At 38.9% G+C, this 26,570-nt stretch overlaps 2 protein-coding genes across 9 annotated transcripts; both read left to right on the top strand.

Annotated features, from left to right (window-relative positions):
- Window positions 1–7,984: 7,984 nt before the first annotated feature.
- On the top strand, window positions 7,985–15,984 carry LOC127412480 (zinc finger protein 501-like). Of its 7 annotated transcripts, none has more exons than XM_051648876.1 (4): window positions 7,985–8,215; window positions 11,446–11,491; window positions 11,680–11,811; window positions 12,408–15,984. In XM_051648876.1, the coding sequence occupies exon 4, from the start codon at window positions 12,541–12,543 to the stop codon at window positions 14,122–14,124; it is 1,584 nt and encodes a 527-aa protein (XP_051504836.1). In that variant the 5' UTR covers window positions 7,985–8,215; window positions 11,446–11,491; window positions 11,680–11,811; window positions 12,408–12,540; the 3' UTR covers window positions 14,125–15,984. The 7 variants fall into 7 exon arrangements, with proteins under 7 accessions (XP_051504836.1, XP_051504834.1, XP_051504835.1 ...); XM_051648874.1 differs by having other exon boundaries at window positions 11,625–11,811; XM_051648875.1 differs by having other exon boundaries at window positions 11,420–11,491.
- A 6,686-nt stretch (window positions 15,985–22,670) lies between these two features.
- Window positions 22,671–26,320, top strand: LOC127412476 (toll-like receptor 4). Of its 2 annotated transcripts, none has more exons than XM_051648867.1 (3): window positions 22,671–22,785; window positions 22,919–23,085; window positions 23,194–26,320. In XM_051648867.1, the coding sequence occupies exons 1-3, from the start codon at window positions 22,717–22,719 to the stop codon at window positions 25,430–25,432; spliced, it is 2,475 nt and encodes an 824-aa protein (XP_051504827.1). In that variant the 5' UTR covers window positions 22,671–22,716; the 3' UTR covers window positions 25,433–26,320. The 2 variants fall into 2 exon arrangements, with proteins under 2 accessions (XP_051504827.1, XP_051504828.1); XM_051648868.1 differs by having other exon boundaries at window positions 22,687–22,785; window positions 23,036–23,085.
- Window positions 26,321–26,570: the final 250 nt, after the last annotated feature.

Raw genomic sequence — 26,570 nt, 5'->3', positions numbered from 1 at the left:
GGTCTCGGGCAGGTCGCAATCGCCGCTGTCTTGGCCCAAGTGGAACCCCAGATACCGTACCTCCACCCGTCCAATCATGCACTTCTTCGGGTTCGCTGTGAGTCCCGCTCGGCGCAGCGATCTCAGAACCGCCCTCAGATGTTGCATATGCCGCTGCCAATCATTGCTATAAATGATGATGTCATCTAAATAGGCAGCGGCGTAAGCTGAATGCGGTCTGAGGATTCGGTCCATGAGACGCTGAAACGTAGCCGGGGCTCCAAACAAACCGAACGGAAGTGTCACAAATTGGTGTAATCCAAACGGTGTGGAGAAGGCGGTTTTCTCATGGGAAATTGGTGTCAAGGGGATCTGCCAATAACCCTTCGTCAAATCCAATGTCGAATAAAACGAGCAGTGCCCAACCGATCGAGCAACTCATCAACGCGAGGCATTGGATATGCATCAAATTTAGACACCGCGTTGACTTTCCTATAATCCACACAAAATTGCACAGACCCGTCGCTCTTAGGAACTAGAACAACTGGGCTGGACCAATCGCTGTGGGATTCTTCTATTACCCCCAAATCAAGCATCGCATCCAATTCTTCCCAAACAATTTTCTATTTGTGTTCGGGTAATTGATAGGTGCGGCTACGTACCACCACCCCCGGCTCGATGTGGTGATGGATGAGGTTTGTACGTCCCGGTAGAGGGGAGAACACATCTGCAAACTCCTGTTGCAACCTAGCAACCTCCGCGAGTTGGCTCGGTGAGAGGTGGTCTCCGCAAATGACTGGGGTGAACTGTTTATGTTTTGAACTCACCTCCGGTCCGAGCTCCGCCTTCTTGGGAACTACCGTAGCCAACGTCACGGGAACCGCCTCCCTCCACAATTTCAGGAGATTGAGGTGGTATATTTGACGAGCGTCCCCTCTATCGGTTCGTTTAACCTCATAATCGAGATCTCCCACTCGTCGTGTGACCTCAAAGGGTCCTTGCCACTTGGCGAGTAATTTAGAGCTCGATGTGGGAAGCAATACAAGCACTTTATCTCCCGGTGCAAATTCCCTTAGCTGAGTTCCCTTGTCATACAGTCGGCGCTGTCGTTCTTGAGCTTGGAGCAAATTCTCCTGTGTTAGTTGCCCCAAAGTGTGGAGTTTTGCCCGAAGATCAAGAACGTACTGAATTTCATTTTTACTGTTTGAAGGTCCTTCCTCCCAGGCTTCTCGCAATACATCAAGCACGCCGCGTGGGCGTCGCCCATACAGCAGCTCGAATGGGGAGAAGCCAGTGGAGGCTTGCGGGACCTCTCGTACTGCAAATAACAGGGGGTCGAGCCATTTATCCCAATTTCTAGAATCATCATGCACGAACTTACGAATCATGTTTTTGAGGGTTTTAATAAATCGTTCCACCAGGCCATCCGTTTGAGGATGGTATACACTGGTGCGAATCGATTTAATATTTAACAACTCGTACAGTTCGCGTAGTGTTCGTGACATAAATGTTGTGCCCTGATTGGTGAGGATTTCTTTCGGAATCCCCACCCGGAAGATTATTTTGAAGAGTGCCTCCGCAACACTGCGTGCTGAGATGTTGCGAAGAGGCACTGCTTCCGGATATCGCGTTGCATAGTCCACTAGGACCAATACAAAGCGATGTCCGTGTGCTGACCATTCTAATGGCCCGACGAGTTCCATTCCAATTCTCTCAAAGGGGACCTCGATCAGAGGGAGAGGGCGCAATGGCGCTTTTGGGGTGGCCGGTGGGTTAACCAGCTGGCATTCGCGGCATGCCGCACACCACCTGCGGACATCGCCGCCAATGCCCAGCCAATAGAAACGGGCTATTAGATGGTTCAGTGTTTTCCTTTCTCCTAGGTGACCCGCCATGGGATTATAATGAGCCACCTGGAATACCATTTCCCGACGGCTCCTTGGAATCAAAAGTTGGGTTGTATCCTCTTTGGTCCGAGTGTCCTGTGTCACTCGATATAACCGCTCATTTATAATTGCAAAATAGGGGTATGAAAGGGCGATGTCAGGCTGGAGTCGTTGACCATCGATGACTCTCACTTGGTCAAAGGCGTGTTTGAGGGTTTCATCTCACGACTGCTCCAAAGGGAAATCCCCGTCAGGGAATTCCTTGAGAAGGGGAGGGGCTGCAGCCTCTCCCCCTCTCTCGTCATTATGACGTGGAGCTGTCAAGGATGGCCCCGGCTCCGCCTCCCCTGCCAGAGCATCGCACATCACACATCTCCCTATTTTCATACAGGACCCATCCGCGCAAATTCCCTTTAATAAAACTCTAAAATCAGGCCAATCAGTCCCCAAAATCAGCGGATGGGTGAGGCGGGAACTAACCGCGACCTCCACTCTATGCTTTTCCCCCGAAATTTAATTGTCAGGGTCACCACCGGATACTTGTGAATATCCCCGTGTACACATTTCACCTTCACCGTTTTAGTTGTGACCAATGCCTCGGGTTGAACCAGGCGTTGGTGGATAGTGGTTTGATTACAACCGGTATCCACCAACGCTTGGTGAGTACCCCCCTTGACACTTACCGGTATCCGGTACGCTCCGGCCTGGTCGGGGGCAGCCTGTGGGAGGTCAGAGACCCGCACCACCGTCCCCAGCTCCATCAGAGGGCACTGATCTTGGAAGTGGCTCGGGTCTCCGCACCTCCAGCAGGCCGGCCCAGGCGCTACGCCCGCACTTGCGTCGGTGGGCGCCCCCCCCTGCGGGGGAGAGTGGCGGGGCATTGGAGTAGGGGAAGGTGTCGCCTCCCTCACCCGGGGAACTGGTCTCAGGGGCTGAGGTACTCCTCGTCTGCATGGGGCAGGAACGGGACCTGGAGAGAGAGCAGAACGAGAGGAGAGAGGGGAGGGGGAAGAAACAGAGGGAGGAGAGAAAATGTAGGAGGGCTCTTCCGCCCTCGGGATCGCCGCCATGTGGTCCTCCGCAAGTCGGATAGCTTCCTCCAACGACGCCGGGCGGTGGCACTGGACCCACTCTGCCTTCCCTTTTGGCAATCGATCTGTGAACTGTTCCAGTACCGCCTGGTCGATAATTCCCTGGACGTCGCGATCCCCCGCTAGCAGCCATTTTCGGCAGGTGTCACGGAGCCGCTGGGCAAAGGCAAACGGGTGGTCGGAGCTCTCCAACTTCAAGCTCTGGAAGAGTATAACGACTTTCCTCCGGAGTGCGACCAACCCGTTGCAAGATGGCTCTTTTCAAATCTCCGTAGGCCAGGAGGCTCGACGCTGGCAGTTGTTGAGCCGCGTGCTGGGCTTCCCCGGACAATAGTGGGATCAGTCGGGCTGCCCATTGGCCGAGCGGCCAGCCCCAGATCTCGGCGGTCCGCTCATACAAATCCAGGAAGGCCTCAGGGTCGTCTGCCGCCCCCATTTTCTGTAATGCTGGTGGGGGTAACGGCGTGGGAGTGTCCGGGGTCGCGGCTGAGGACGCCTCCTGGCTGAGGAGGCTCCGGATCGCCTGCCGGTCCTCGGCTTGAGCATGCAGGAGCTCGACAAACCGGCGGTCTTGATCTTGTCGGAGCTCAAGCAGCGTCTGTTGGTGGCTCTGATGTAGGCTGGCGAGGGCTTGGAGGATCTCCGCCAACTGGGAGGACTCTACGGGACGACCTCCATCCATCTTCGTCCCAAACTTCAATTCCCGGGTTTCGGACCAGTGTAAAAGATGAGGCGAGAAGCAGTTTTCCTTCTTAAGGTGAGGCTTTATTTTTCCTCTTCGCCACACCACTTTACAGTTTTCCTTTTAAACACTAAGCTAAACACTGTCACACACTGCTTTCATAAATAGACTTTCACTACTAAAAATCCTTGCTCTGGCTCGGCTCTGTCGTGTCCAGTCTCTCTCCCCGACTAAGTGCTGTGTCACTCTATTTATGCCGCTCTCCCCGTGCTCACTGAAATTAGAGACAGGTGTTAGACATAATTTAGCTCAGGTGTAAGCGTCCTTACCGCTTTCTCTCTCTCCGGAGAGATGCTTGACCACGCCCCTGCTGCCACAAGGGCCAATTTGGTTGCTTAGGAGACCTGGCTGGAGTCACTCAGCACGCCCTGGGATTTGAACTAGCGAACTCCAGGGGTGGTAGCCAGCGTATTTTACCACTGAGCTACCCAGACCCCCATGATGCTGATATTAAGTCATCCCAAACACGTTACATACTGTTGAATATATTCATTTATACTAAAATAAATATATGCTTCACTTACATTTCACTATCTGATTATAATAAATAACTTATGTTGAAAAGCTTTCCTTGACATCATCATGGCGAAAATACACCGATCGCTCAGGTAGGCGGGTTTGGCTCCTGATCGTGATGAACTCTGGGATACACTTAAAGACCGCTCTGAAGCGGTATTCGTGCTAGTGTGGATTTAGTGTGGGTTAAGTGCACTGAGCTTTGGCATGTTTAAGGCTGCGTTCCACTTCACTTTTAACATCCACTTGCTAACTCCCCTAAGCACTTCCTCTCGGGGGATTCCCCACCGCCATTTTGGAAGTCTGTTCCACTTCGTTCAGTGAGTGAGGGAAGTTTCTGTTGACAGACTCTCAACCCCTCGATTTTGACCGGGGAAGCGAGTCTACTCTGATGTACGCTTCAAGCAGCTCCATATCCCACAATACAACTCGACAGTGACGTGACAGCATATCGCTCTTCATCAGTCCTAACCCCACACAACTCTAATGTATGATGGAAGTGAAGTTAGGTCAATTAAGCAGTATAGAAAAGTTATATTGAGATTTAACAGCATAATACTTGTAGCTACCTTAAACTGACTGTTTAGCACACAGTTATACCCTATGTGTTCATTGTTATGTTAACATTTTCATTTGTGTAAATCTTGATGAATCCTTTCTAACAATTAATTCTAATAAAAAAATTTTTAAACATACTTGATTTATACATAAGCCTCTGAAATCAATCTCCCAAAACATTGTTTTCTCAGGTGCAAAAATCACTAAATAATTCCACAAATTGAAACATGCTCCAAGTGATCAAGGTTTAAGAGTGTTCCAGTTAAACCCATTGCACATCTTCCGCCAGTAGTGTTTTTATTTTTATTTTATTAATATTAAGAACATACAAAGCCAATGCCAGGGATAAGCACAGTTGACAATTCAATGACATGTTACAAAATTAGGAGAATATCATAAAAATGACATAGTGAGACAGTTTTGAGGGCTTTGGAGTTGTTGGAGGCAATGAGACTGTCCAGATAGGATTTAAGATCCTTACAAAAAACAAAAAAGTAAGGCTTAGTACCCTGAAATGTACATTTGTTTTCCCAGAAAAATAAACAAGTTTATAAAAAAATATTGGTCCTTTACACTTTCTTCAAAGTTGTGATGACCAAATAAAACATCTTTGTATAACAAAGAAAAACTCTGTGATAACATATACGTAAAAAGACAAAGAAATCCTTCCTGAACAAAATTATGCATTCCCAGAAGAGATAAGAAATAGATTCATCTTCAGCACCACAAAAGGAACATAAGGAGTCAATATCTGTAAACATCTTTTTTAAGTAGAGCTTAACGGGATAGAAAAGATTAAATAATTTATAAGATACATCCTTAACCTTATTGGTTATTAAGTATTTAGATGTCAAAGTCCACACTTTCTTCCACAGAATGTTGACAAACTGGCCATTCCAGTAGGACACAATGTATGGGAGAGAAACTATCTCATTCTGAAATAGTTGTCTAATACTCCTGTTCCGACCAGAAAGTTAGATAAGAAACAGATATTCCCAATCACAGTATCAAAAGGATGAGCTACTGACAAAGAACCTGGGAGCTAGCTGAGTCTTTAAGAAGTGTTATGGCCCCATACGGAATGGCGTCCATTACAATAGAAAACTCTCATGGAGTGACAGGTATATAATACCTATTCAAAAACTCTGAATAAGAATACAAGTCACCACCAACACTAATTAACTGAGAGACCAAAATAACATTATTATTGACCCAGTCTGGAAAAAACAAAGACTTATTTTTATAAAGAATATCAGTTATTCCAAATAAAGTAAGGGTGAGGGCTATATTCTTCTGACAGTAGTTTCTTTTTTTTCTTTTTTTTTTATTGAAGAAAATATCAAAACAAACAATACAAATACAATACAACATTTCAAATGCTAGGGGGAGGTATAAACAATATTATAAGAATACTTTTTGTTTCTGCGAGGGCAATATTGACTCAATATAATGCTTTACTTCATTTTTAAATACTATAAAACATGTTTTTTTCCCTGAAAATTTACATTTATGTATGTGAAATTTAGCCATCAAAATAAAACATTTAATAAAATATGTGCAGGTTTGTTTATCTTTGGAGTTTACAATAATACCTAAAAGAACATCTTTCCTCTGTAATGTAAAATTTTCATCAACATTTCCAACAATAAAAATCAAGTACATTTTGCCAAAAGAAAGACACATAAGGGTAGTGCCAAAATAAATGAACAGCTGTCTCTGGCTTCTGCTTACAAAAGCTATAACTTTCATCTGTATCTTTTTTAAACTTTGTTAAATAATGTTTAGCAGAGTATATTCTGTGAAAGAGTTTAAAAGATACTTCTTTAACCTTGTTTGTTAAGAGATAATGATTGGGCAGAAGCCAAACTTTTTTCCAGTGAACATCACTCACAAACTGACTCCAATATGCAATTATATTTGGTCTTGAAACAACATCCTTCTGGAAAAGGGCTCTTATTGATCTATTATAATTATTACAATGACAGGAGAAACATATTTTACCTACAAGGGAGTGATTTGGTGAGAGGGGTGGGAGTTGCTGGTAATCTAATCTTTTTTGCTGTTTAAATAACATACGTATTTTAGAAGAAATTGCACCAAAGACAGTTGCGAATCCCCTTGGTAGTATGGGAATATTATATTTGCCATGAATTCCTTATAAGTAAAAAGAAGGCCATCTGAATTAAATAATTGGTCCACCAAAACCATATTATTTCTAAACCAATTTTCAAAGAAAATAGTCTTTTGTTTAAACAATATGTCCTTATTATTCCAGATAAAGTATTGGTGAGGTGAAAAGTTGTGTTTGTAAATTAAACTCCATGCTAGAAAGGCTTGACGATGAAATGCAGAAAGTTTCACAGGTATTTTGTTAATATCAAAATTGCAAACAAGGAAGAAATTTATGCCACCAAGACTAGATAAAATATGGAGGGGAATAATATTCCAAATAGATACTGGATACTTAAGCTGTCTAATCCAGTTGATTTTAAATGTATTGTTTAATGTAGCGAAGTTCAGGAAATTGAGACCACCATTTTCATACGAGTTCATTAAGATCGTTTTTCTTATTTAATGTATCCTATTTTGCCAAAGAGCATCTCATCAATCTCCTTTGATATTTTATAATCAACCTGAAGAGCCATAGCTGTATAAGTTAACCGGGATATACCTTCTGCTTTGGAAATCAAAACTCTCCCTCTTAATGACATTCTGCCGCCAGTAGTGGACACTCTCGCACAACGTAACAGTGACGTACATCCGAGTCCATGAGAGGGAGTGAAGTTTGCGAGGAAAGGGGATACAAATTTGAAATGGATCGCAGCCTTAGACATGGGACGGTCTTGAACACTTACTTCCTTTCGCGTGCACGCGCACTCAAGTGGCCAAGACCGCAAGTGTGGGTATTGGGACAGGGCTTATGGCTGTGCTCAGCCAGCGCAATGGAGGCTGCCATCTTTGCTCATGGGTGCTCAGTTCCGGGTGTCACGTGACTGATCACTCGTCAATGGGAATAGATAGGGAAAAATATAAATAAACATCACGCTTTAATGAGCCCTTCAATGTAATGAAATAATTTAAATAGAAATGGTTCTTGGAATTGTTTTATTTCGTCATAAAACACAGCTACTTTTGAATGGCTGTCTATGGAGAAATATATTTTTTGCCATCAGGTGATGTAGTTCCAGTATCTACCAGCAGGTTGCTAACAGGGACCTGCTAACCAGCCAATTTCTGACCCCCTGGCTCAAACACCGTTGGCGCCAGATGAGCCGTGGCGCCATTCTGCGGCGCACAGAGGAAGGGAGCGAGTGAGAAAGAGTGATAGAGTGTGTACCGCAACTAGGCAGTGCATATGCAAGAGAACGAAGATCTACAGGCCGCTGTCTTCGCCGAGACTTCTAGCAGGGCATTTCACTAAACATCCATCAAAGGGCAAAGAGGTCGGGAATTTTTAAGAAAATTGCTTATATATATTTAAACGTGCGTCCAGTTTTTGAGATTATCCTTGCTAATCAATTTAGCTGGCTAACTAGCCTGCTATATTTGTCACATTCTTTCATAATTAATGTTACACGATAAGCTGCGCACGTTGTATTTCATGCTAGTTTTAGAAGTTTAACGGCAGACAGGATGTCTGCACGCGCTGCGCTTATCAGGCGCAAGATTTGTGGCCTCTTGAAGCTCGGTTGTGTTTTGTAGCAATGGCGGTGTTCCGCTAGCGAGGCAGCTTAGCAGGACGACAGGCCATGTTTGTTTCACGCAGCTAGAAATGGGCTAAGACGATAGCATGATAACCATAGCTTATAGCAATGCTGCGTCGGTGCTAAGTGAGGCGATTGCTTCCCGAATTACGTACATCAACAAAATACGTTAAATACATCGTGGTTTAACGTTTATTTCGACGCCACAAACGCGAATCGCGTTACTTGTTATATAAGAAGGGGCCGCCTTTCCCGGGCTTTTGCGAACAACGTCTATCTATGCTTAGCCATTTTAAGTAGCCATGATCTTAAGCTGTTGGCCTATGTTTGGAATAATTTTGGGGGGTGACAGCGAAGTTTAAGCCGCGAGTATTGAAATGAATTAATGTACAGGGTGGCCCATATTATTTGCATTTGTTCACGTCGTGTGTAGTCTTGGTGCGTATTAAATGCCTCTTGAGGGGCGGAAGCTAGTCGCAGCGGCCATTTTACAGCTAGTTAGCTGTTCCAATGTCTGGCGCACAAGATGCCCACAGTCAAAGACGTGTGTTCTCGAAGCTGCCCTGGCAGCCTCTACGTGGCTGTAGGCCACTTGAACGTTTTTTTTTTGTGATACCCAGAAATGTAAAGTAATGTTAGGAATTGTAGACAGACTGTCAGTTGAGAGTGAAATATTTTATGAACGAGCTAAACTGCTAGTTATCCTGACAGTTAGCTGATAATGCATGTTCAAGGAAGCTAACTAGCAGCTATTTAGCCAGCTAACCTGACAGGTCAGCTGTGTATATATGAGAAAGTTGTAAACACAGGTGTCATTTCATTATATCTGTTGGACATTTAAAGAGGTGAGGGGTGGTTTAACGTTGTTCTTTTGGCCACTAAAGGTAAAAGTTTAATCACAATGAATACGTGAGCCTTACACCTATAATGCACACATTCTCATAAATTAGCCAAATATAAACTGTCCATAGGCTAACCTTAGCCAATATTAGCTAGACATTTTTGCTAACTAGCTTTGGACTTGTTTCAAGATCAACCTCAGTTTTCAAGTTATTTTTGCAGGCTCTGGTGTTTACAGCTCAGTCCCTGTTTCAGTCCTTCTACACACCCCTCTTTTTTTTTTTTCCCATAAAAGGATATTGTATATTAGATTTGTTTGTGCAGTAGCCTTACTTGTTCGCTTTTCTCATTACTTAAGTAGGTTTGAACTTCTTGACCAAATATTTAACTTGCCTATTGCCCATTTTGTTGAAGTGCCATGTTTCTTTGTTACATGTATTATTAGTAATGCATAGGGATGTCCCGATACCATTTTTTGGAGAACGAGTACCGATACTACTTTTCAGTACTCGCCAATACCTGTTTTTTGTTTTTATTTTTTTGCAGTGTTGCAGTTTTCAAAACAATCTATACAAAAATAACTGTAAACGAAACCAAGAGAGCTGACCTGCTGACTTTATTGGTTTCAGCAACTGTATCTCAAACTAAAACCAAGATGTAAAGGTCATCTATCATTAAGCATTCTTTTGCAAATTTAAGGTGAAGATTATTTTTCATGAACAGAAGTACCTCTGCATGTGAACAACACAAATTCCATATTCAACAGTTTAATAAAATTTTATTGTTAAAGGGTGTCTAAAAAAAATGAATTTAATGAAACTTTAATCAAATGACAAGAGAACCATTATCAGCTATTTTCAACATTACATTGAATTATTTTTTATCATATGAAGTGCTTTTATACAGATCCTTAAAATACAACATTGAAGTTATTTTTGACAAATAATGATGTGAAGTATTGCTTAAATATAACACATTACTTAAATATTACAGTAAGTATTGCATAACCATATAGTAGTGAGAGATTTCTGTTGTCCTTTTTTTGTCCATTTAAATTGAGCTTTTATTTTGATGGGTGTTGCCGGTTTCCGGCTTCACATACCCGGAAGAGCTGATGATCACTACGTGACAGTGGCTGTGTCTCGTTTGGAAGGATGCATTCTCCGAGGCTGTCTCGTTTCAGAAAAGCGGAATTTGCTTCAACGGAAATGTCTAAAAAAAAAATGACGGCAATTTGCCCGTAAATATGATGTTCAAATGCAAGTAATGTTAATTCCCAAGTTGAAGTACCTCAGTAGATGGGTGCAGAGTATATAATATATATAAAGTATTAGACTAAAACTTCACCTGTAAAATCTATTTTCTTTTCTGTCGACATCATTATAACTCTCCTAAATTTTACCTCATACACTCCCTTCCAAAGGGAATTTGATACCTTCTCACTCAAAGCGCTTGTTAAAGAGTGGTGTGCTGTCATAGCAACCATGTTACGTTCCGTTTCCGTTTGTCCTACGAAGGCTATCTTGTTTAAAGGAGGACGCTCTGTATACCGCAGCCTTCAAAGGACGCTTCCTACCTAGCATGCAGCCTTCCAAACGAGACACAGCCAGTGTGATTTTAAACTGCAAATGCTGCGATTTAATCAAGTAAATATGCATGTGCACATGCAGACTATCCACCTTTTTCCTTGGGGTCTTACTGGGAAAATGAATGTGGGTGGGACTTCTGCCGGAAGTCATTCTATTAGCATTCCCTAGCTCTGGCTGCAATCATTTTAGACCCTGTTTACAGCTGGTAATAAGACGTGTTTCGAATGATCCGATCGTAAATGGTCAGTGCTAAATATAGTTGTACACAGGTTGCAAAGTGTTTTGTGATTGGATCACAAAAACACATACAGAGGTAGTCAAAACCACATTGTGTTTGAGGTTTAAAAAGCCGTCCTGCTGTGTCCCTGACGGCAGCGAAGTACCACCTCTCACCTGTCAATCATCCGCAAAACAAAAGTTTAAACTTACTTGCGGAGTTAAAAGGAAATAACCATCCAATCGGAAAAATTGAAAAAGCAATTACATAAGCTTGAGAACTGTGGCTCTTCCTCAGTGTGTCTGTCTGATTGGAACATGCAGGGTGACAAGATGACAAGCACACACATCTGAAGCTGAACTAACACAGGTACTCCACTGAAACAACTGATAATTTTGCTTGAAATGTTGTGTTAATGCTTAGATTAAACCTCAGCTGCATCTGGGAGAAACAGCACGCCGGTTTTGTTTGCGCTTTCTTTGTCTTTCTGACTTTTTTGCAGTTTATTATCGTTCAGTAACACTGATATAGTGATTGACATGTCGTCACGAAATCAGACATGCTGTCCTCAAAATCCCAACATCACAACGAAAGATGAATGGACGAATGCCGCAACAACAGCAGTGTTAACTTGACAATGGAAGTAACACCCATATTTCTCGCTAAGCATCACGGGACGTAGGAAAAAGGTAGATATATTTAATTGAATAGCAGCCTTTGATGTTTGAAGGGCGATACCAAGTGACGCTGGTTTCTGGCTTCACAGATCTGGAAGAGCTGATGATTGCTACGTGACAATATGATTTTAAACCTCAAATGCTGTGATTTAATTGACTAAATATGTAAATATGCATGTAATCATGCAAACTATATATTTAATGAAATTGCAGCCTTTGCTTGTTAATAATCACACTAGGACAGATCATGGATTTAATTTGTGCACTGAATGAATGACCTTCGTATGTCAGATGGTATCGGTTTTTGGTAGTGGAGCCTTTTTACGAGTACGTGAGCCCAGTATCAGACCTGATTCCGATACAGTATCGTGACATCCCTAGTAATGCATTCAGTGTTGCAATTATTTACTTTCTAGAAATCTAGGTAGAGGACTGCATTTGTTTCTGAATTTATTTTGCAGGCTTCAGTGTAGCCAGTTTCTTTTAACGTTTCTCAAACATGATCAATGAATTAACAAACATCAAGTTAAAAGGTAATTCTGTGTCAGATAAAGCATCTCATTTTCATTATGTAACAGAGTTTAAAAAGGTTTGTTCTCTCCCAACAGGCAGGACTGATCCTGACTCGGCCTGAAACATAAAAATCATTCAAGTTTCTTTTCGAGGGCGCGGGGCTCATTGAGCAACGCGTCGTTTCACTTAAACGGAAAGACGGAAGTTGTCAGGCTGGAGTGCGTCCTGATGGCAGAGTCAGAGACTGACTGTGACACACCAGGTCTCGATACATTGGGATCTGAGTGTGTCATAGCCCATACGCAAGTTGGTGACTTGCATTATGGAGCAGAGACTGAGATTATGACTCAAGAGGACAAAAGGCTTGACCTGGAAGCTATTCATGGTGACTTAGGGGCTGTGACCTGTGTGGATGTTGTAACCGAGACGGACCATGACTACATAAAATCTGAAATTCACCATGATCATCATCAGTACTTCAGCAGTGCAGAAATAAAAACCGAGCATTTGCTCGGCGAGGTGCTGTTGAAGACTGAGATCGGTGGTGGAGAGCATATTGTGAAGGTGGAGTCTGACCACGGAGGAGAGCTTACAGTGGAGTCAGAAAATGGTGTCATTATACATGAGGCCCATGGCCTGCAATGCAGTGAGTGTGGTGAAATTTTTGGCAGTATGACTGATCTCCACGAACATTTTGAAATCCATAGAGCCACTCACCCCTACATTTGTGTCCATTGTGGCGAGAGCTTTGCTATTGAGGCCAGCCTGAGAAGTCACATGAGGATTCACATGAAAGAGAAAAGTTACACCACTGGCCTTGAGATGGTTGGCAAAGGAGTCATTGATGCATTCAACTTGAAACCTCACCAGTTGATGCACTCTCCTGAAAAGCCACACAGATGTTCAGAGTGTGGTAAAAGCTTTGCAGCTGCCATTACTCTCCGAGAGCACATGAAAATGCATTCTGACGACAAACCCTACAAATGCACACAATGCAGAAAAAGTTTTGTACGCAGACGCCATCTAAAGAAACATCAAGAGCTGCATGCCCGTGACAAGCCATTTACCTGCCCACAGTGTGGTAAAGGCTTTGCGACGGCTTCCAATCTAAAACAGCACCAGAAGACCCATACTGGTGAGAAGCCACACAGGTGCACCCAGTGTGGGAAGTGTTTCGCAGCTGCAACCACATTGAGAGAACATCAGAGAATTCACTCTGGAGAGAAGCCCTACAAGTGCAACCAGTGTAGGAAGAGCTTTGTTAGGAAACGCCACCTCAAGAAGCACCAGCTAGTCCATCAGGGTGGAAAGCCGTACCGGTGCTCTCAATGCGACAAGGGTTTTAATCATTCCTCTTCCTTGTCAAGACACCACAAGGTTCACCTGGAGGCAAAGATGTATGCCCAGGGTGATAAAGATTTCCCGTTTGATACACCAATGAAGAGGGGAATGCATACAGGTGAAAAACCATACAGCTGCAACCATTGTGAGAAGAGCTTCAATCACTCGTCATCACTATCCAGACACCAGAGAACTCATTCTGATGGAAAGTCCTACACTTGTGCACACTGTGGGAAGAGGTTCAATCATCCATCCTCTCTTGCAAGACACCAACGGGTTCATTTGGAGGAGAAGCCCTCTTATAGTGCAATTGCAACAGGAAAGGGATTCCCCCACACTACCATCTTGAAACAGACAATCCTTGAAAATGAGAAACCCTATAGGTGCTCTCAGTGTGGAAAGGGTTTCAATCATTCTTCTTCATTATCTAGGCATCACAGAATTCATATTAGTAAGAATGAATATCAGTAAGGTTTTTCTTCTCCCACAAGTGGTTCATCCCACCCTTGATTCAGGCCAGCTTGGTAATGGATGCAAGAAAAGTCGCTGTGAACCTGATCTGAAGGAACTCATTTTAAAAACAAGTCCTTCATCTTTTCAAGAGCAATTAATTTCAATATGGTATGATTGGCTTTGAGTTTATAACTCCCTGTATAATGTGCTAATACAGTTTGACATGATACTTCATGTTCCTCAGTGACAATTGTATGATTAAAACTAGATGAAAGTTATTGATATTCCATCATTACTGACTTGTGTCAGTCATATTAAGCTCCTGGCTTTAGGAAGCTTTTGTAAGTTAATGGTAAAGACTGGCACAATCTTGAACTGCGTATTAGGTCTTGTCAGTTTTGAATTGCAGAGAATTTAGCAAATTTGTCTAGACTTCATTAGTCACTCCCTTAGTCTGTATCATTACCCACCTGTATCTATATCATTAATGGGCTGAGACGCTGATATCATGTGTAAATATGTGTTGATTTCCTGTTATATAGATATGTATAGGTAAGTAGTGTGCTTTTCTAAAAATTAAGGATTTTGATGTATGATACAGTTAGTCTTATCCATCTCGTATAGGTAAAATGGGGTGGTGTTTTCAGGGGATGTCACTAGTTTGGAATGAGCTGTCTTGAGAAAGTTAAGGCTATATTAATAACTGTAAATCCTTTTGATGTAAAATGACTGAATATGCAATCTAAAATATCATCACTTCTAACTTGACTAACTCCCAGCAGTTGACTAATGAGAGCTAAGCAAAATGGGGAACACTTGATTTAGAATTGAGTCAAGTGTAAAGCGATTTTGCATTTACCACCCAGTTATTAACCATTTCGTGCAATCAGTCAAGTGTGTTCATATAGGGTAGACCCAACAAAATCAACTGAAATTTACATTGTTTTTTTTGGGAAACTTTGCCCAATTTACATTTACATTGTGCCAGTCTACAGCAGACGCTGTTTGGCTTAATTTAGAAATTACAGTTTTTGTTTATTTTTTTACACATCTTAAGTATTCCCCAAAATCTCTTCAGTGCTTCTCACTGATACTTCTCTCTGTTACCAATGGCCTACTGCACATTTGCTACAAGTTGCTCAGCCATTGCTATTGTCAGACAGCCATGTATAGCAAATAGTTGTTTTCTGGATAAATTTAGCAGAGTATCAACATGTACTAAATAGATTGTGTATACTTTAAAGCAAATACAAAATATAGCTTGCATTTTTGAAAATGTTTGCTTCATTATTTTTCCTTCCCGAATTCCATGGGTTTGAGCTTTCTATTTACAGTCGTGTATGAAGAAAATCTTTTACAAATGGATGTATTTTTTTAATACGGTTTGGGTAATCTGAAAGGGAAATACCGTTTTTATGGAGTGAACATTGTATTGGAATTATTCATTCTTTTTCCATTGGATAACTATTGTGCTTCAAGTAGCAATAGATTCATTGTGTTAGTTAGGTGCCTTATTGCATGCCATGTAGAAATGTATGCTGAGCTAATAGAAAAAAAAAAATAATAATAATAGGGTTTTGGCTCCTGCTCCCTTTGTTTTGTTACATACTAATCAATGTTTTAATTTGACTTCCTGTTTTATTATTTTTATTATTATTTTTGCTTCTCTACATGAATGTTTACACTGTCACTTCTGTCTTTAATGTCCTTGTCTGTCAACTAGCCTCGTTTTAGATTAAAGGTTAAAGCAAGAAGTTGCAATGCCATTGATCCATATGTTGATTGCCCTCTACTGTGGTCAATTATTGTCCCATAAGTTTATTCCCTCATCTTTGAGTGGCTCAGATATATGGATAAATAAAGGTGGTTGCCTGTCAATAGTGTCTTTTTAGTTTAGAACAAGTACCTTCCTGATTTTACCCATCAGTGTCTATTGTATGTAGTGCTTGGGAGAAAAGATTAAACCACTTAGGACAATTCTTGGCAAATTTCACCTTCCTAAATGGGCTGTTACAGCATGAGTCACTGGGGAAGAAAATTGAGAAAAAACACTCTTGGATGTTTTGCCGTTCTAAGCCATAAACCAAACCAACCAGCTTTGTGGTGAATCCCATGATTACAAGCTTTGATTTGAAGCAATAAAAGTGTTTGAAAATTAGACAAAAGGTATAAGACTGCTTAACGTCTTTAATTTGATCGTGAACTACAAAGCCACGAAGCATTGCGATTTATGAAATGAATGAAAAACTGAAAGTATAGAAAACTGTTGATTATAAATATATTTAAAATGTATTGCAAATGATCCAGATACACAAGTAGTTTGAGATATAAGGAGAACCGACTTGATTGTGTCATTCACAGTGCGTGAAGGGAGTTGGTCGGTGCAGAGCTCTTTTGCTGCGACTGTGGTGGATCTATCTCTTCAGGCTTTATGGGTAGCTTAGTTGTTTAATAGGAATTCTGCAATTAAAAAATGGGTTTGATGGCTTCAATATGAGCATATACAACTAATTAATTACCTCTCTGCTCTGTGGCGCCGGTGTTCTGACAATCTGTGCTACTAGCAGTAAAATCTGATATGAAAAGTTAAACATCACGGAAAAACCTGTCGGTATATACAACAACAGCATGAAATGTGTTTAAAATCTTGATAGCATATCTTGTCAGGTAGATTAAATCTATCAGGATTTGCTACCAGCATAACTATCAGATAGTGTGATTATGGTGTGAGGCTGTACTAAGCCCTACCCCAAACACAATCCTAAAACTACGCGAACATAGCGTTGTCCTGATAGGTAGCATATATTTTCAGGACACCGGCCCTGAGAATTATTATGAACTTGTTAATGAAATCTAATTTACCCGAGGTAAGGGGTCACGTTACATGCTAATGGTGATATGTAAATGGAAGCAAATACAAATCCCAACAGAAAGAGTATTTGACAATTTTTAACCTCGTGGTAGATAAGATGTGAATTTACTAAATTAGACACGCCCTCTTTCCAAAACACTGTCCTCCAAAGATACCGTGAAGACCACGGAGCTCTAGAATACTGTTAAAACCGATACCGAACAGCGTCTAGTGAATAAAGGTACCTGAGTTTGTTCCTGGTAGGCAGCAGATGCCCTAACCCTCCCTAAAGGTAACCGGTATTTTAGAGCTCCTTGATCCTAACCAAATGGGAGTCCGAGGCTGAGTACCCTGCCAGGAACAACCTGAGGCACCTTTTTAGAGCAGTGCGTCTTCTCACAGTTGTCAAACACAACAGTAGCAAAATAGCGTCTTCAGCTGACAACTATAATGAATCTGAATATGACATTAAACCTCAAAGATCCGCTTCAGCTACTACACTATGAAAACATGCTAAATGTTTGACAGGCTGAAAGCACATATTCGGACGGGACTAGTTTTCCCTGAGGAGGTTAGGGAAATTCGCATTTCACAGACTTAGCTGTGATTTTAATCCCGTCCGAATCTGACAAGTCTGTGTTTTTCACACACAACCTCTGTAAAAATTCCAGAGCAAATTACCTGTTTTTCGGCTAACTCAAGGGTCTTCTGAGTAATTTAATCCCGTCCAAATGCGATTGTCTGCGATTGCTGATATTGAATTTTCACAATGCTTCTCCTCAGTATGAACTACCGTTAAGATCATCATACTGATGCGCGCCAGTCTCTTGCCTGCTGCGCGACTTTCAATTTGGATGCAGATTTTTTGCCATCCGACGAAAAAATAAGAAAATAAAATTAACAAGGATAGCCAAATCGCTGAAACTGCTAACACTGGCCACTGTAATGTAAGGTACTCACCTTAATTTCTCCGCTCAATTACATAATGTCCCCCGCATATATATATATATATATATATATATATATATCAAATTTAAGAATAATAGTAAAGTCATCAAAACTACGGAATAACATAAGTGGAACTATGGGAATTATGTTGTGACTAAACAAAATCCAAAATAAATCAAAACTGTGTTATATTTTAGCATCTTCAAAGTACTCACCCTTTGCCTAGAATTTGCAGACATGTACTCTTGACATTTTCTCAACTTCTTGAGGTATCACCCTGGGATGCTTTTTAAACAGTATTGAAGGAGTTTCCATCTATGTTGGGCAATTATTGGCTGCTTTTCTTTATTATTTGGTCCAAGTCATCCATTTCAAAAACGTTTTTTTATTTTTTTTATTAAATTTTAGATTTATAATGAAATAAATTAATATGGTGGCACAATTATATTTTTGTCTACAAAACTAATTTCAAACATTTAAACATACATCTTCAGATCAAAAGATCTTTAAGATCATGAGAAACATTTAAGTTAAGTGTTTCAAAACTTTTGACCGGTAGTGTATATTTATATATATATATACAGGGTTGGGGAGTAATAGAATACATGTAACGGGATTACGTATTTAAAATACAAAATATAAGTAGCTGTATTCCACTACAGTTACAATTTAAATCATTGGTAATTAGAATACAGTTACATTCATAAAGTATTTTGATCACTGAAGAGATTACTTTGCATTTTATTGTCATTTGTTTCATTTAATATTTAGTCTTTTCAGATGGAAAACATTTATACATATAAATGATGCGATCCAAAGTGCATTTGAACAGCAGTGAAACACTTTCTTATGATGTGTTACATTCATACGAGCAGACAGAGAAGTAAGTTTGAAGTAAGTTTGGAGCAGAAGAAATAGAAATAAACCTTGTGTAAATTGTCAGCTTTACGCTAAAATAAAATTATATTTCTAGCCATTTTACATGCACATGTTACCAGGCACGATCATATTTTTTAATCAAGAAAATTCACGTTGGATAATCATTTCTTTTTTTCTAGTAAGACCTTTGATATTAGGGCAAAAATCATATTCTTGATAATATTTTTTTTAAATTGTTTTCCTGTAAAAATATCTAAAAATCCTTAAAACAAGATCAGTTTGATTGATCTAGTTTTAGAAACAACACTGCATGAGATATTTAGGTTTTTCAGAGAATGTATTTTTAACAAGTGTATTTTGTCTTACTGTACTGGCAGAGTTTTTATAGTCAAAACAAGTGAAAAAATCTACCAGTGCTGAAGAAGTAATTCAAAGTATTTAGAATACGTTACTGATCTTGAGTAATCTAACGGAATACATTACAAATGACACTTTACAGCATGAATTCTGTAATCTGTAGAGGAATACATTTCAAAAGTAATCCTCACAACCCTGTATGTATATATATATGTAAGGGCATTTTATAGGCAACTGACACATATTTATAAAAGTCAAGTTGAGTTCTAACAGAGGCAACAGAAATAACTGATGTAATAAAAATCTTTATCTTTGATTTTAAAAATCAAATCTTTAAAAATAGTGGTTTATATGTTATTTTCTATTGGGTGGCACATGTTCCCCAATCTAACCTCGAAAAATACACTTACAAATTATACACCAATAGCCTAAATTATTTTTACATATTTTTTTAAACACTTAAACATAAAGCACCTTGTCAAGTCCTACTGAAATTTAGTTGACATGAGTTTTCTGCCTTTTAAATTTTTAAATAATTTATTAAGTTTGAAGAATAGTTGCCCTCCATTTTTTTGTCAATACCGAAACAATCACAAAAAGTCTCTAAGGTCTGAAGCAAAACTTGGCTATACCCCAAACTATGTGACCAGGAAGACAAATTATGCAATTTCCTCTCCCTGGACCATGTGGTGAGTAGATGTATTTTAGCATTTTGAAATAATAATGTTGTAAAGTCAGAAAACCTGGATGTGTTTTTAAAAAGTGTCATTACCGAACTTGTTGTTAATCTTATAAAACACAAAATGTGACATTTGAAAGAATTACATTTTGTGTCTGTCCTCTGTTCAAATGAGTAATGTCTAGAGTTCTACTGTGCTGACATTTTAATATAAGGGCAAAATTAGCTTGAATTTTCAAACCCCAAACAGTCAATACCGAAACATTTTTTGTCATTACCGAACAAGCTATGGTTGTTTTGGTATTGACATATTTGTTTTGGTAGTTGTTCGTTCAGATTTAATTTGTAAAAATATACATAATTTATACATATAATACATATACTCACGAGCACTTTATTAGGAACACCTGTACACCTACTTATTCATGTGATTATCTAATCAGCCAATCATGTGGCAGCAGCACAATGCATAAAATCATGCAGATATGGGTTAGGAGCTTCAGCTAATGTTCACATCAACCATCAGAATGGGGAAAAAATTTGATCTCAGTGATTTCAACCATGGCATGATTGTTGGTGCCAACTAATGATCTCATGGGACACACAACAGTCTCCAGATTTTACTCAGAATTGTGCCAAAAAACAAAAACTAAAAAAAAAACATCCAGTGAGGGGCAGTTCTGTGGATAGAAATGCCTTGTTAATGAGAGAGGTCAACAAAAAATGGCCAGACTGGTTCGAGCTGACGGAAAGGCTTCGGTAACTCAGATAACCACTCTGTACCATTGTAGTGAGAAGAATATCATCTCAGAATGCACAACATGTTGAACCTTTAGGCTATAACAGCAGAAGAACTAATCGGACACATAATTAAGATCATAATGTTCCTAATAAATTGCTCAGTGAGTGTAAATCTATTAATGTTTTTACTTGTAGACTGATACAGGCAGATAGACACAAGAGATGCAAATGTGCCCAAGAGTACAGCTGAGCGCCTATGTGAATATTGGTGGAGGATCAGGGATGACCCCATAAGATATCAACAATTAGCTTACAAAAAGAAAGAGAATAAAAATTTAAGACAAAAGCAAGAAGGAACATTTAAAAATGTAAAAGACTTGACAGACAGGGAGAAGGGATACACACGTGCAAGATGGAGCGCAACTCAAAAACAGCATATGGCACGGAAGAAAGCACAGAAAGAACTAGAGACCTTCTGCAGGGAAATAACTCCACCTTGTACGTCAATTGAAGGTGAATGTACAACAGACCACAACATACCTGAAACCTGAACATACCTGAACATACTTGCTTAAAGTGTCATTAAGTGACTTGATGTGCAAAACAAATAAGTAAAGGGTGTTCCGTGAAAATAAGGTCACTACCAAAACATCAAGGTCAAAACCGAAAGTTTTTTTTTTTAGTTTTTTTTTTACAAAACAGTTAATGTTATACCATGATTTCTTTTTCTTTCTTTTTTAATGGTGACCAGGATGGGACATGTATTCTATGAATATCAACATGGTATCATGGGATTGATTTTTACAGTAGTTGCATAAATTAAAGTATAACAGGGAATAGAAAATAGTTCTGAAATTACTTAAAAAATGTATATAGGCACCAACAAATTTACTAAAAATGATTATTTTATGTTGAATCAACAAAAATGAAGAATACTTAGTTGTTTCCTATTTATTACAGTTTTTTTGTTATGTTTTGATTTTGACAAAAATAGGGACGCTTTCTAAAATTAGGAATAATTGTGAAAATACATTAAAAGATATCAGTGTACCCTTAGTGAATTTATAAATTTCAGATACAGTGCAATACAAATGTAAAATAAGTTTGGGAAGTAATTATTAAAAAAATGTAAAACACATCCAACCTGAATTTGCACCACTTCTGTAGAATTACCCATATAATGTATAATTCACAGATAAGTAAGCTATTGTTTATTTCATTGGGTTTATTATAAGCAGCCACTTCTAAAAACTCATGCAAATTTTATTTTAATACAGCACTTCTAAATGAAATTATACCTCAAAATATAGGCTAAATATTTCAACCAGGGCCAACCATTATGATGTTGACATTGATGAGAAAAGTGGCCTTGGTTTTAGTTTTCAAAATAAAAATAAAAAAGTTTATGGCTGCAATGTAAAGGTCAGATCAGTGTAACAGGTTTCAGTGTCAATGAGGATAGCGCTCATAGCAGAAAAAGCATAAAGTGAAGTGTCCCAAAATTCTTGAGTTTGGGTTTTGTGCAGTGCCATTTGCTGGTAGCTCACCAAGTTCAAATCCCTTTTTGTCTTACTGAGTCCACAGCTACCGTAGATTTTATGTAAAGAAAAATCTGTGTTATCGTATTTGTTTTCTAAACTTTATTATTGATCCGGCCCAATGATAATATGTCATTACATAAGCATGCAAATTTATGGTGAGCTGGTTTCGATAATAATTCCTTTAAATATTAGGTGTCTTTTGTTTAGAATTGCAGTTACTGGTCATTATGGATTTTCCACATTTTCCCTGCTTTCTTTGGAGCTTTAGCTATTTATAAAATATATCAAGGTATAAATATTTAAATATTCCAATTATTATATGAATTAAAGAGGCAGTTAAAATCTTTCTTTGAATTCCTTATTTCAATGTGTTATTATTGATTATATTTATGAAGTGGTTTCCCCTTGTTAATTCATTTGGGCTATTCAGAAAGTTACTTCTTCATTCAAGATTTACCAAATTAAGCGTAAGCTCATACATTTCTATGACATCTTTATGCCAATAGTTCCCCTTTGATGAAAACCATGGCATTTGTTCCTTATATTCAATTACCTTTATCAGAGCAGACACACTTTTATGACAGATCGAGAGCATCTAGATAAGAGAATCTGAGATGAATTTCTTCACTTTAAGTGCCTTTATGGTATTTTTTTCCATAGGTGCTGAAGAAACATGCACAAAAGTAAGTATCTTGATTTTAACTTTTGAAATTACTGTTGTGAAATTTTATTTGCATTTGCATTCTGGCTGAATAACATAGCCAGTGGTTTTCTGTGTAATTGTTTTAATTTTGATATCAAAACTCAAAACCTTAGATTACTGAAAATCTGCACTACTCATGCATGGGAAGAAACCTCAGCTATATACCACTCAGTATACCTTCCTCGGTTCAAAAGCTGGATTTCAGTTTTAATGTCTTGAAATTCTTACAGAAGACTGTATTTCCAGTTTTGTCTTTTCTGCAACTCCTTGATCTGTCAAGGTAAGCACATAGCAGTCTTTACCATTTAAATGTCAGTTGTTGTACCATTTACCATGTAAAAAAGTTATGTACCAGTAAGTAATATTGAGTTTATGTACTTGGTTTTAGATGCTACATCAAGGGCATTGAAAATGATGCTTTCTACAATGTGCAGAATTTGACTACTTTGATTCTCACTGGAAATCCTATTACACATATTGGACCTGGATGCTTTAATTTTTTACGCAATATACAAAGACTCATGCTTGTGGATGTTGGTCTCACTTCCTTACAGCTTCATATGAATAATCTGACCAAGCTACAGGAACTTAAAGTTGGAACAAATAACATTCAATTCATGACTCTCCCTTCATTTATGAGCACCTTCAAAGACTTCTCTTTACTTGATCTACATGCCAACAATATATCCATCATAAAAAAGAATCACACCATTGTGTTGCGAGAGATGAGCAGAAACATAACTTTAATACTCTCTAGGAATCCTTTATTACACATAGAACCAGGAGCTTTCAAAGAAATGTATCTGAGGGAGTTGGACATACGATCTTCCTTTGTTTCAGTTGCTGTTCAAAAAGTTGGTCTAGAGGCTCTCTGTGGTCTTTATGTCAAAAGACTAATATTTGGAAAGTTCTGGGATGATTACAGGATTTACTTACCAGACACTGACTTTCTAGATGGCCTTTGCTCTATTTATTTCCAGGAGGTATATTATTTCATGAAAGACACGCCTAACCAGCAAGTTAATATCTTTCGCTGTATGATTAACGCCACAAATGTATCGGTAACGGGTGTTCTTATTCCTAATGGGGCTGTCATGCCATTTCATGAAATTAAGGAGCTTAACTTGATTTCCAGTCGTTTAGATATTTTGCCAGGTAAACAAATTTCACATCTCCATACTTTGGAAAAACTAGTAATAACGCACAACATTAAAGTACTTGGTGCTGAAAGCTTAGTAGACATCCCTAAGCTTCAATACATAGATTTGAGTTCTAATCAAATGACATGGTATTTCGGATGCTGCCCAAATCTTTTGAATGGCACCCCTCAAATCAGGTACTTGAATTTGAGTCTAAATTCGCACGTTAGTCTTTCTGAAAGAGGCTTTGAAGGACTTGATTCCCTTGAGATTCTGGATTTCCATCATACAAGGGTTGCAGGTATGGGATATCATTCGTATTTATCTAACTTAAAGTATTTGAGGTATCTGGATGTCTCCTATTCAAGTATCACATTTTGTAACATATATTGCTTTTATGGGCTGAGCAGTCTTAATGTTCTTAAGATAGCTGGCAATAATTTTCAGAGTGATGTGTCAAGATATATATTTAATAATCTCACAAGTTTAGAGCACCTTGACATGTCATTCTGTCGTATTGTAGAATTACACCCCAGCTCTTTCAAAGATCTTCAAAGGCTTCAACTTTTGAATCTCAGTGGAAACAAGTTAATGATTCTAGATTTTCTGGCCTACTCAAACCTGAATAAATTAACATCAGTTTATGTAGCTAAAAACAGCATTACTAGCATCCCACTTAATGTTCTTCAAAAGTTGCCCACTAACCTTTCAGTGTTTGATTTGTCCTCTAACCCTATTGATTGCTCCTGCTCCCAAACAGATTTAATTTTGTGGATTATTGAAAACCAGAAAGTTCTGAAAGAACCAAATGATATTATTTGTACAATGTTGTCACCAAACTCAGATTTTAGAGCAATTGACTTTGACATTGACAGCTGTGTGCACAACAAAAGGATTACAATTATTTTATTGTTATGTTTTCTTACAGTAATAGTTATTTTATCAATCATTGTTTATAGGTTCCAGTTTTATCTTAAGTATTGTTGTATACTTCTCAGAGGTTATAGGTCTGCCAGACAACAAGAATGTTCCTATGATGCATTTGTGATTTTCTCAAGTTATGATGAAGTCTGGGTCATGAATGAATTAGTGGAAAATCTGCAGAACGGGTTTCCACCTATTCAGCTTTGCCTTCACATGCGTGACTTTCAAGCAGGGAAGTCCATTGCCTCCAACATTATTGATGAAGGAATAATGGGTAGCCATAAGTTCATTGTGGTTGTGTCTCAACACTTCATTGATAGTGCCTGGTGTCGCTTTGAGTTTGAATTGGCTCAGTCCTGGTTTGTGATGGAACGTAATGCCAACATCATCATCATCATTCTGGAAGATGTGGAAGAGAAGAAGTTGAAGAAAGTGATTGATCTTCATAAGCATCTGAAAAAGAACACATACCTGAAGTGGAGCAGGGAGACTTTGAGTAGCATGAGATTCTGGATTCGGCTGCGAAAAGCTGTTATTGCCGGAAAACAAAAATATTGCATTTAAACTTTTAGAATTGCACAAACTTGTTCCTCAAGAATTTGAAGAGGAACTATTGCATTTTATGTTGTATTCAACCATTATTCATTGGGCAAACCCACTATAATACTATTGTTTAATTTGATTTAGCAAACAAAGGACTTTCAGATCTTTTTGGGAACGCACCTCTAAAATGTTTAACTTCTCTTTAGAAAACAAAAGGGAGAAGTGAGAGTTGCATGCACACATATAAAAAACTCCACAGCCACTGATAAATACATTTAAGTCATATTCTAAATATAGTTTAAAAAAAAGTTACAGTAGCTGGATGATGATACTGTAGCCAAACTTTCATCATCCTGACAAATAGTTTGTTCTTTGTCACTTCATTGCATGGTAGGAGTTTTCCATATATCACACAGAATATGTTTTTTAAATGATTGTGTCACAAAATGAAAGCATGTTTTTCCTTGGATCAGTCTTAATTCTCTTGAATGCTGATCAAGGAAAGGAATGTACCACAGTAAGGATAGCAATATATAGTTATAGTGTGTTTTAAAGCAAGCATCTCTGAGAATATGTAGTATTTTGTAACTTATTAATGTAATTGTATATTAATGTAATTCTCATTTTCTGTTAAGATTGATTTAACTATTTTGATGTTTTGGGTCAGGGTTAGGGTTAGACAACAATACTGTACATGTAAAAATTATAATTGTCATTTCTAAATTAACTTATTTTTTCCCTTCAAATTATTTTATAGTATGTTCTTCTGACCAAATCAAAACCCTGTAGACTGAGAGTATTGAACCTTTAACACACTATCACAAAGAAGACATGCACTTTTTTAGAGTGTTATCTAATTAAGTTACATTGTTTCTATTTAGGGTTGATTTGACCCCAGAAAAAGGACTGTAGAAGAATACAATAAAACAATAAAGTAAACAATTTTCAGGAGTGAACATGTAGCTATGTACACAAATCAGAAAAAGTAGCATGTGAAAATACATAGCATTTATTCATGCTATTAACCTGGAGTCTATCAAACTTCAAACATAAAAAATATTTCAAGGAGGATGCTGAAAGCATGTTGTCAAGTTGGAATTTAGTATATTACCAGTTCTCCTTAAATAATGTCTCGGTTACTGATGTAACCTTGGTTTTC

Source organism: Myxocyprinus asiaticus, chromosome 21 (assembly GCF_019703515.2).
Source record: "Myxocyprinus asiaticus isolate MX2 ecotype Aquarium Trade chromosome 21, UBuf_Myxa_2, whole genome shotgun sequence".
Taxonomy (NCBI): Eukaryota; Metazoa; Chordata; class Actinopteri; order Cypriniformes; family Catostomidae; genus Myxocyprinus; species Myxocyprinus asiaticus.
Note: the sequence above shows the minus strand (reverse complement) of the source record. Positions and strands in the feature narration are given on the sequence as shown.

Coding starts and splice junctions, on each gene's coding strand:
- LOC127412480 (XM_051648871.1), top strand. CDS start 12,541: ATGGCAGAGTCAGAGACTGACTGTGACACACCAGGTCTCGATACATTG.
- LOC127412476 (XM_051648867.1), top strand. CDS start 22,717: ATGAATTTCTTCACTTTAAGTGCCTTTATGGTATTTTTTTCCATAGGT. Junction 22,786..22,918: donor CTGAAGAAACATGCACAAAA/GTAAGTATCTTG, acceptor TCAAAACCTTAG/ATTACTGAAAATCTGCACTA. Junction 23,086..23,193: donor CAACTCCTTGATCTGTCAAG/GTAAGCACATAG, acceptor ACTTGGTTTTAG/ATGCTACATCAAGGGCATTG.